Here is an 11279-nt window from a genome sequence, read left to right on the forward strand (position 1 = left end):
CCAAGGAAGGCCGCGAGGTAACTTCGGCAAACTTATTTCTAACACCAGACACGTCCCTCGTGTATTTGGTTCCGAGTCGCGTAACCCTAGAGTTCCATGTATATACCGACGATTTACAACCATTCAATGTGATACGGAATAAAAGATTTTCCCTTCCGTGAGAATATCGCCAAATTTCGCTCATATTATCCGTCTATAATTCACTAGGAATTCCGCTACTCGATGATAGGCTATTCCAAACTTGTATTTCGACTGGGGAGAGTTAGAGGGAGGGCTTTATGAGATCTAACAATTTATTTCCTCTCTAGTAATACCCGGGGGATTACCGGACTTAGGAACTGATTTATTCTACCGTCTTAAGACAGCAGCAGGTGCAGCATTCGTTGGGCTAGGTTCAAACGTGCGGAAATAGGCACGCCACTTTTGGCAGATTTATCGGAGTGAAAATCGCCGTGCTCTATCTCTCTGCACGGGAACCTCCGTTTTTCTAATTTCAGCTCACAAACTTCGTCAGAAAAGTTGAACAACAAGCCAAAACCCTTAAGGCACTTTCCCTCGAAACCACCCGTTTGCAATTACTCCAACGGTTGGCTAAACGAGCTAAAACGATTTCTGGGAAAGATCTGCAACCTCCGGTTGACTCATGGAATTCCAGGTAGCCAAACTCGTTTCGACACTTGAGAAAGAAATTTATCCGTATGATCCACTTCCGCCTGCAATGGATAGCTGGAACTCTGATGATGAAAGAGAAGCGATGTTGCATCGCTTTAAGTCACGATATCCAATTCGATAATCTATAGTGACCGTCAATGATCTTTCAACACTTTCGATCGATCTATCTTAGCTTCATAATTGGAAGCAATTTTGGGTGTGTGCTTTTAAGTGTATCTAACTTGCCACCTAGTAATTCGTCATTTTCATTGATAGGAGACGTTAACGTTGTAACCCAATATTGCCTTCAAGTTGCATTATCAGTCTAACGATGAATGCGCGTATTTTCAGTTCGAAAATAACCAATCATGCAAAACTTTGCACAGGGTTCGGTTACGCTGTCGCGAAATCGTGGATAGGACAAAAGGGTTTGAACAACATCCGGAGGGTTTGAAAAAGTAGTTTTTATTACAGTCAATCGTTAGTATTTCTTAGGTTGCTGGTTTCGCGTCTGTTGATTGAACAGTGTCGTTTCCGGCCTGAGTCTTGGGGGTGGTTTGGTGGGTTCTTCTTCTTCCGGAACTTCCGTCGTTGACGGCTGCTTGGCGATCCACTCAAGCGCCCTTTGTATGGCGATGGGAATCGGGGGTGGCGTGGGAAGATGAGCCCCGGCGACTTGGGTGCCAAATTCGTCGGCTGTCCAGCTCAATGAAATCGGAGTACCGTCGGGTGCGTTGTATTGCACAGAGCCCTGGATCAGTTGGGTCTCGTCCGATGTTCCGGCGTATTTCCGGCTCCCGACTTCCTTCTGCAGGATTCCACCCTCCGTCTCGTAGTTGAACGAATAGTGCCCTTTATTGTCACCAAGGTTGTGCTCTGCGGAAATCACCTTCTCCGGCTCCCGGAAGTACTCCTGACTCAATGATAATCCGGCGCTGAAGGCCAACAACTGAAAGAAAAATCGTAAGCAAACAATGAATCAAATTGTTGCGATTGGATACTCGAAGAAATAATTTTGAGGCGTTGCAGTTATTCGGTCAACGATAACTGTGTTGGAAAAAAAACATTCTTGAGTACCTCAGTTTCGTAATTCACGAAGTTATGAGAGATATTTATTATTTTCTAATCACTTGTTGAATGTCAAGATTTCCTCCGGCAAAACTGTGACACAGATTCAAATTCAATTTAGCTTCAACACATTTTGCCCGGGGCAAAAATGGTCATTTATTTATGCAGAGTATGTGGTAATTCACAATGATTTGATCTATCCTGATTCGTAATATTTTTAACTTCTTTGCTTCTCGTGGCTGTTCTCTTTTCTTATTAAATATCATCATCAGCCTTACAGATCTCGCGAATTCACATAGACGAATGCTACTACAGCGGTTGTCAATCACTGCAGATCTGCGAGGCCACCCGAAGGTAGGTTGTAAAAAAATGTTTCACTCTTACTGCACAAGAAATGCAAAGCCAGAAGCCGCCTATCTATTACATATACTGTATATAATCTATCAACGAGTCCTGCGATTCACATCTGGATCGACGCGTCGTGCAATCTGATGTAAAAAATTAAAAAATATTCTCTCTCCCCCTCCCTTTGTTCGCCTTCCGCGACCATCGAACACGATAATCTCTGCCAATTGCTTGTCGCGTAACGTTATATGTTAACGAATTTAGCGTTGCAGTTGAAGGAGACCGGAATGAAAATTGCGCCAGAGGGGTTGAAGAGAGAAGAGGTGGGAAAAGAGACGCGGCGATCAGGTGCGAAGGGGAAATGGAAGGGGGCGGATAGGCTGAGACTGGGTCACCCATGAAGAACGAGAGTCCCGCTTCGAACGGCCCCGATGCACTCACCAGGAGGACGCGCATGCTGTACATTATATCTTGCCAAATGAGGTGCGGAAGGAGTGGTTATCGACAGAAGACGAAGCACGTGCGGCACGTTTAACAGAATGCCCGGAGATCAGTCCGATGGTCTCTGGAGTGGAGATGGCGACTAACTATTTGCCGGTTGGGGGCCGAGTCTGCCTTTATATCCACGACAATCACCTAGCTTTACATAACCCGGGAAAGTGTACTTTGAGCAACTACTCCAGCTAGGACTTCCACCTCGGCATCCTGCGCCCGGCTCTTCTGGTTCTGAATCCTCGAGGCTTGGGGGGTACGCGTCCTTAGTTTCTACCCTGCCCTCTTCAAACGCCCCGGAAAGACAATCTCACTTGACTTTTCGACTTCGCCGAGTCTCCTTTCATCCACCTTACGCAAGCTCGATCATCGCTGGAAAAACAGGACGGGGTACCAGGCTTGACCTTCGCACTGTACAACTTCGATGGATTCCATTTTAAGATCGTGTTATACCTGGGCGATTATAGACTTCGTTAGAAGAGGAAAATGGAATCGTTGCTGAATAATTTTTTTAAACAACCAAGGTCCTTGAGACACATCTGGGTCAAGCGGACACTGAAAAGGTCAAGTTTCATGGTTCACGTCTCGGGAGACCATTGCGCGTGATTTATTCAATGAATCCCGTATTATTATATGTTAATTATATATATATATATATATATGAACGCATTCGTTCAACGCTTATCCCCGTGGTGCAGTGGAAACTTTCATTTAATTCTAGCCATGAATATGTGTCACGTAATTTGTGTAATTACGTCGACTTAAATTAGCATCGATCCATCGACTTTAAGATTTTGCAAGCGAGCCGACGCATCTCGAACATGCACTAACCGGTAGTTAATGTCAATCCATACCCGAACAAGAATAAGGGGATGATTCGGTATCGCGATGATCAATCCGCCCGAGTGTCGACATGAATACTATACGATTTTGTAAAAAAATGTGGAAACTCTTTCAGAATGATGAGTTTTCGCTAATCGTGTTTTGTCTCCATCGAGCATACGGAGAAAAAACAAACCTTGCGACAGTGCTTACCGTGAAGACGGGTCAAGCAGTTCAAATAAGGGTCAAGTTGATCAACACCGTCGAGTCTCAGCGATGTGACGGATGAATTCGAGGACACTTGTCACTTGAAAGACGTATTAAAAAAATTGTACGAAGCTATCGGGAGGTTCAACTCCTGTCACACAGTAAATGAGTACACCCGTAATAGAGCTTGTTGCAGCGACTTGACGCTTGACGTTACCGCTGTTCTTAGATGCCAAGAAATATGAACGCCGAGTCCTTTGTCGACTCATAAATCTTTGGACTCCAGGCTATCTTGTATCCCAATCATTGTCTTGGGCCCAGTTGTCCAAACCTGATTGACTCAGCACGCAAACACTTCCACCTTAATATTACTAGGTAAGTGTGTGATGTATTCCACGTGTAATCTCCGTGCTTCCAACGTTTATCCGTATGAAGTTGCTCTCGGCGGAGTTCTGAATGTGACTTGATCTCTACGTTCTCTCTGATATTTTCCGACCTTTACGGACATGAGAATGTGATTGAATCCAAAGCCGTCGTTGTAGCTAATCCCGCAGTTCGTTGAGCTCGTTCTTAAATGCCTCTCTGATATTCCCAACAGTATACCGTCGATTCAATATTCAATTAAATTATCAATTGCTTGCCATTGATCTTTCAATGATCAATCGATCGATGGATTATATTACGTACTTTGCGTTAGTGGATTGAAATAAATTACACTATATGGCAACATGTTTTTCCGTTTGGCCAATCCCAAACCTACACACGTTCCATCATTAAACGAATGACGCATCAGATTTACTCAGAGTGAACTCTCCAATTGTATGTTGCAAAGATTTTGACAATATAAAATGTAAATACATTTAAAGAAACTGTTCAACTTTCGACGGGTAATATTTGATGTGAATTCAAATCACAGGTTTCTAAAATTTAGAAAACTTCGCACAAGCATGTGAAAAAAAATTTCTCGCATCATAATCGTTACTGCATTCAATTGGAGTGCAAGTAGCAGGCAAACTTACGAAAACTGATTGTTCAAAGAACCAAGTCCCTTCGTCTACCTCGAAATTGATTGAATTGTATAATGAAACGGATGGAGACGCGCTTTGTTAAGATTCTCACAAGAAAATCAATTATACTCTATTCTGATTTTGCCAAGTATACGTTTCTTGTCGCACCCACAGGCCTGAAGCCTAAACATGCGATCTATTCAGACGTTTGTTAAATTAAGACACCCGTTTCCAGCTCACACGATATGCAGCGACTTAATTAACATGAATGCAACGTAAATATGTTGAATAATAAAGTTGAATAGCACCGTGGTAATTGGTGAGTAATGGATTGAAAACAAACATTCCATGTTGGAGATAAGTGACGACGAAGAGGTCAAAGGCCAGGAGCATCACGCCGCAGGAATTCTGGAATCAGTGGTAATCGCGGGTGTCGCGAAATCCGATGACGTTTAAGAGCGACCGTGCAGATTTATGCCGATTGCTTATGCAGCTGCGACACGTTCCAAGCCGCAATTTCTCCCGCTTGGCTGAACCATCGAAAGGACGGAAAAGACCGTTTCGAGCTCTGCACGAGCTGCAACGGGTGAGTATTTTAATGTTATTGCCATTATGAAATAACGACGGTACAACAACCATAACCGGGCAAACTCGTAACATGTGTACAGTATAATATACCGTGTATCGTGTAATCGGCACGGGGCGATTATCTCTCAGTGTTTCATGATCATTCGTAATTAAACGATTCGTGCACCTTGAACTTTTCTGAATACTTCGCGACCCGGTCCGTTGATTGCGAATCAAACTGTGCGGTTGTGCTGTTCCCTGTCCTATCATCCTCTGATGCCCGACTGATTGATCGTGGGAATTTTGTACATCGCGTTACATAGTCGAAGGTAATCGGTGATGTAAAAATAAATTAACGGGTACTCCGTGTTCATTCGTAATTGCTTTGAGACGTCTGGTCGATGCTGCCTTCTAATTATTAATAGCGTTTCAGGAATTATAGACCCGAGTTTAAATACATGAATGGACTGTACCGATTCCCAATTTATCAGCTGGTTTATTCGATCCTTTATCGCAATGAAGGGAATCTAAAGTATGAGCTCCACCTTATCTCAATCTCTCGAATCTCATTCGGACTCGCAATGTATACGCATATTATGCGAAAACTCGTTAAAACTTTTCAAAGTCAAATTGTGCTTTATTTTTAATGAAATATTAAAGCACTCGAGCCGTTTTAAGACGCGTACTTTTCGTTTTCTGCCAGGAAAATTGTGTCAAAGGATTTTTCTACTTCGAAATCATGCGGAGTTGAAATACTTTTCATTTCCATTTCGAACCTTTCGTGCAAGCTTCGGGACTACGTGCTAACGGTAATATTTACCGGATGATTATAACCACTGGCTGGCGAAATTCTGAGCATTTCTCTCAGACGATAGACCAGTTTTAGCACCTATCGCTGGTATGAAAATATTTCCGAACGATTTTAGACGCATCAACGAAGGTGCCGCGTATTACGCAGCTCCAGCGGTAAATATAAATCATCACGTCATGCGTTCGTCCAGCCAGCGTGATTTTCTATGATCCTACACACGCGCGTTGCGTGTTTACACAGCGTGTGTAGCGACATGTATGCGTATACGCTTGTTTGCCGCTAAATATTGTCCAATGTAATTGAAAGTAAAAACTATTACGCGACTTGGTGCTTCTTCCAATGCCTCGAGGCGATCGTCCGTCGATTTTTACGACAATTTTTACACTTGTTACGTATCTACATGAAACTTGTTTCGTTCGATATCTTGCAGCGGTTTCCGTTGACGAAAATTGCACGTGCGTAATAAACGCCAAATAAAATACGAGATTCGTACGTAAATTCTTGACCCCGCGGTTATAGACGTATCCTGAAAACGACCTTCCCGAAGTGTTTGAACTCGCGGCTTCTTCGATAACGAAATGAATGAGAATAAAAAAAAAATTATTGTTCTTACAACGAACGTTCACCAATCCTTCTTCGGTATTAATTGGCCTTGTCATAGACGATTGATCAATTTTATGATTATGTAAACTACAGTAAAGACGTAGTCGATATGATTCCTTCGTTTCTGACTATTGATTTACTGCCAATTTGTACGCCTCTCTTGTTCTTCTATGTTTCTAGCTGTTGCTGCTGCTCCGTTGGAACACCTGACAGAAAAACCACAGTTCATCATATTCGAAGGATCTAACAAAGCCCCTCAGACCCAGAGGTTAGCAATGTAGAGAATTACACGTATATGTATACTCAGTACTGTTTCGCCAAACATGGACATCGTCCCTAGATAATCGTCTATTCGTTACAAGGACGAACGAGTAGATCAGCTACACAGTCTCGCATGGTTTAACAAAGCGATGGTGTCATCGTCTCACCGATCATCACTCATTCGGGATTTCAAATTCGATAATCTGTAATTTTTATGAAAAATTCCACCGCACCGTCACATGTTTGAAATTATGACAGCAGGCTGCTGCCCGAAAGATTTTTTTTTTTTTAAACTCTCCTAAGCAGGCGCTAATTCAAACGACTTTAATAGTTGGGTCAAATTTATTACGACACTCTTGGTGCCTGTGTTGACTTTGTCGCCGCGTCTGTAGCGGTATGCCACAGGCTGCTAATCAAAGCAACGACCAGTGTACATAATTGCAGTTCGGGTCCAAATTCGGACACTGGAAAGGACAAGTGGTGAAGAGAAATTTTGTACACTTGCTGCGGAGAAGAATAGGTGAATAAATTGAATAAGAACAGAGATATATTACACTTTGTCCCAATTTTTTCACTTACTTACGTATGTATTATATATACATATATACACATCTCGCTGCAGACCTTGTTTCGTTATAGGTAGCGTAATAATATTGTAAAAATATAATGTCAAGTTAGTAAAAAGTCCTAGTTTGCAAAACGAACAGCTTAAATTTATTTCAAGGCAGCACCATGTATTGTCATGAAGATACAAGTAATTTAAATGAATTTCTTTCGTGTTTACCGTGTGAATTTTTACCAATTTCATATATAAATGTCAATATCTTAAAAAAGGGTATATATTATACATGCATATATGCATGTCAAAATGTTATTTCTTAGTTATTGAGCGTTGTAAACATATTTTTCAGGCAAAATGTCACCCTGATACACGATGAACCAGTATAATAATCGGGTGGAATTCGATTGACCGAAACCCTGAAAGTACTCCGCAACAGATAAATTTTCCCTATTCAACTCAATATCTTATCTCAGGAATTCCATCTCTAGGAGTATAAAATGCCGAAGATCATCGGCATCGTATAAGTACCTCGATGTAAATATTATCTCGTAAGAATTTCTAATTATTTATTCTGGGGACCAAGATCACGATTCATTGATTGTGTCATGACAAACCGCGGCGCGGGTCGTAAAGACGCGAATGGAAAAATAAAAATAAGGAAATAACACCCGAGCATAATCGCGTGACTACGTTTCTGCGCAAATCTTCGCCAAACTTCGTTCATCGAGGTGCGGAAGAGACGCTAATTGTAAGACGTGTCCCGCAACGGACTGAAAATCGTCGACGATGCATCGGGCGGATTCCTCCGGGCGAGCCGACAACGAGGTCCAGGATGCCGCGCACGACGACGAGCATCTTTGCCCCGCGGCTCCGTTCGTGTCGGGCTTGTCTTGTCCGCCAAAAGTGAAAGTCCTCCTCTCCGTCGTTCGGTAAAGGTCGACTCATCTTCACGAGTGGCCTCCGCGGCACAACAGGCGACAGCCAAACAGAAAACCACTGTGGGAATACAAACACCATCACGTTTTCCCTCTCGGTAGCAACCAGCGGTGCAGGCCAAGGGTTTCCCTCGAACCAACCTTTGCCGTCTACGGCACGAATAACCGAGCCGCGGTATTACGTTCAAAGGAGAACGGCTTGTGCTGAATGGTAGAAGAGAGTTTTTGGTATTTCCTTCCTTTCTTAACCGCGTTATGAATCTTTTAGAAAATTTATTTCGTCGAAGCATGTTTCACCCAATCTGCATTTATCTTAATGCTCAATGATTTTTATTACGTTGGAATCATACATGAGTTTATTACGGCGAACTTTAAGCTACGGTGTAATAAGCGAGTAAGGAATCAATTATAATTAGTTACGTTTATCTGTGAAATCTCAATTTCGATCCGATTGAGTATTGGTGTATGATAAACTTCTTACAGAATACGTTGAGATTAGAGTAAATTCAAGAGTTTGGCAGTTTTATTTTACTTAATTTTTTTCTACTTCGTATAAGGTATGGAAACAATCGTTGTATAATTGAACAAACAGGTATAGGATATAACCTTATTTGGTCACTCGATTCGTTGTTTCTTTTTTGTTTCTCTGATCCTCAGTCCGAATAATTTTGCAAATAATCATTTTGCCGTAAGGCTGGACGAGGCTTTGCTTAAATTGACGGCGGTAAATTCGGGGATATAAAAGGGTACGGTAGTAGCATAAGGAACGATCGTTCGGTACGCTGGAAAGCAAAATAAAACGAAAATGAGAAGGCATAAGAATCGGCGTCGGAGACGGCGAGTTTAAATTTCCAAGACACGACTTTCTCCGCTGCCCACGCGGCGGCGGCGGTTCGTCGACAAATCTTCTGGACGCTTCCAGCAAGAGATGATCATCGCCCGTGGTCATTACTTGACCAATAAAGGACCAGAGAAGAATTCCCCGCGCGACGTGACTTATCAGGAATCGGTGACGCAACCGGTTACGTAGAAATATAAAAAATATCGCGGATCAAGATCAGGACGCCGAAGATATCAATGAAATGCAACTCTTCGCTAGGAAGAACTCCGGAAAGAATCGGTGAGCGATTATTTGACGGCAACAAAAATATTGGTAAAAATTTTTAAGTGCGGAAGAAATTACGCAAGCCGAGGAATGTGCAATATATTTGTATGAATCGCGGTAATCGCTTCAACTTTACGTAACACTCGAAGATGTGCAGTGATATAATAAATTTCACGAGAATTCTCATCTTCGGGATGAAATCTTTTCGGACTTGGAGTGTTTGGTCTGTTCTTATTCCCGAACCCTTCGCAAAAATTCCTCAGCCATTTTTGTCAATGTGTAAATACTCCCTTCGCATTTGACTTGTACTTGAATTAAGGATCGATTCTGAGAATCGAAACTCTTCCTCCAAAGGGCGTGCATTTTCAACTTCCACGCATTTGGGTACCGTGTTTGCCTTTTACGATCGACAAACATTTCCACCTTTCCCGTCGCTTCGGCCAAAGTTTTGGTCCAGGTTTTGGCCGCGCTTGCCACCGAGCCAAATCCTTTTACAATGATTTATCGCTATTCGACACGCACCGAGTTCGCGTGACCAAACCCCAATGAAAGTGATTTAAATTGAATCACGTATGCATATAATGCGAGCAGGCGAGAATTCGGCTATACCGTTATTTCGTTCTCTCGTATATAGGTACTTATTTGAGGGCGTCTTCGCGGACTTCCGTCGTGTGGTAAATGAATTATTTTTACTCACTTCAGGATGAAATATCTGCATCGACTCCCGGTCTGCTGTTGAGTTATGGGATACGGTCGCTGGGGATAAATGAATCCCGCATCAGAAACCGAGACGTCGATCTAATTAATGTCTGCACTAGCTGTGCAGGTTATACATCTATTTGCAGAGCGAGCACCTCATATGACAATTAAATATTATTAATAGTCTTACGTGGAGATTGGCGCGAATAAAACAAAACTGACTAAATGACCGACTAGTTTTGACATCCACAGAGATCTTAACTACGTATTTTCATTCTTTACTAAATGATATTGTCCCGAGTACGAAATAAAAATCAGTTTTTTTTTTTTTTTTAAGTCTTAGTAACAAAAAAAATCCATTATGCGTCATTATTCCATTTATAGAATGTAACTCGTACAATATTTTTTAGGGACTGACAATGAGTCAACAATTTGATGTTTGAATACGGTAAACAGATTAATCTTACGGACATCAGAAAAAGTAGTAGGTACTGCCAACTATAATCAGACCGAAACTAGTTCTACCATATTTTTTTGTTATTCTAGCAATCTTTAATCGTTGTTACAGTGGTGTTCAGTTTACCATAATTTTCGAATAACTATAACAGAATGATGAATGAAATTTCTCTTACGGCACGCATGCTTCTTTCATTATTTAATTTCACTGCGCATTAAAATTATTCGAATTATCCGAAGCGTTTCAAAGGTTTTCACTGAAATTGAAAGAAATTATGAAAATAAAAAAAGGAACAAGACTGATTGTCAGTGAAAAAGACATATCAAATTACCGATCCTATTATACTCTCTCGGAAAAGTCGATCAAAAAAATTGGCTGTCGGTAAAAGAGCGATTCACCGCGACATTTGTAATATTTTTTTACTGATCACTAAATGGTGATCAATTTTTCAAATATCTGACGCGGGTAAGCGACGAACCATCTTGAAACTTCCGAGGTACGGTTGATCACTTTTATTTGCGTGGATACTGCAGGCGTTTCGATTAACGGCGAGGAGCTTTCGAGTCGTGCTGCCGCTTGCGAGAGAATCTGAAAGTCTCGAGAAACTCACCGGTCGAACCTTGTGTCTGACCATACGGTACAAGTACTACTTTAAATTTCTTACGGCGAATTGGATGTTATCTGCCG

At 41.9% G+C, this 11279-nt stretch overlaps 1 protein-coding gene and 1 long non-coding RNA gene across 8 annotated transcripts; one reads left to right on the forward strand and one right to left on the reverse strand.

Moving 5' to 3' along the window:
- Positions 1-1100: 1100 nt before the first annotated feature.
- Positions 1101-2645, reverse strand: LOC124310534 (endocuticle structural glycoprotein SgAbd-4-like). Its single transcript, XM_046774587.1, has 2 exons — positions 2506-2645; positions 1101-1600 (listed from the first exon to the last, which is right to left on the reverse strand). Exons 1-2 carry the CDS (start codon positions 2527-2529, stop codon positions 1133-1135), a joined length of 492 nt encoding a protein of 163 aa, XP_046630543.1. The 5' UTR covers positions 2530-2645; the 3' UTR covers positions 1101-1132.
- On the forward strand, positions 1480-7634 carry LOC124310540 (uncharacterized). 7 transcript variants are annotated; one of them, XR_006909688.1, is made up of 5 exons: positions 1480-1614; positions 1992-2073; positions 2329-3709; positions 3770-5178; positions 6754-7634. It is a non-coding gene; the product is annotated as an uncharacterized LOC124310540 (long non-coding RNA). The 7 variants fall into 7 exon arrangements; XR_006909685.1 differs by having other exon boundaries at positions 2329-3119; positions 3515-5178; positions 6754-7630; XR_006909686.1 differs by having other exon boundaries at positions 2329-3960; positions 4767-5178; positions 6754-7629.
- The last annotated feature ends 3645 nt before the right edge of the window (positions 7635-11279 follow it).

The sequence above is a fragment of the Neodiprion virginianus genome, chromosome 1, assembly GCF_021901495.1.
Source record: "Neodiprion virginianus isolate iyNeoVirg1 chromosome 1, iyNeoVirg1.1, whole genome shotgun sequence".
Classification (NCBI taxonomy): Eukaryota; Metazoa; Arthropoda; class Insecta; order Hymenoptera; family Diprionidae; genus Neodiprion; species Neodiprion virginianus.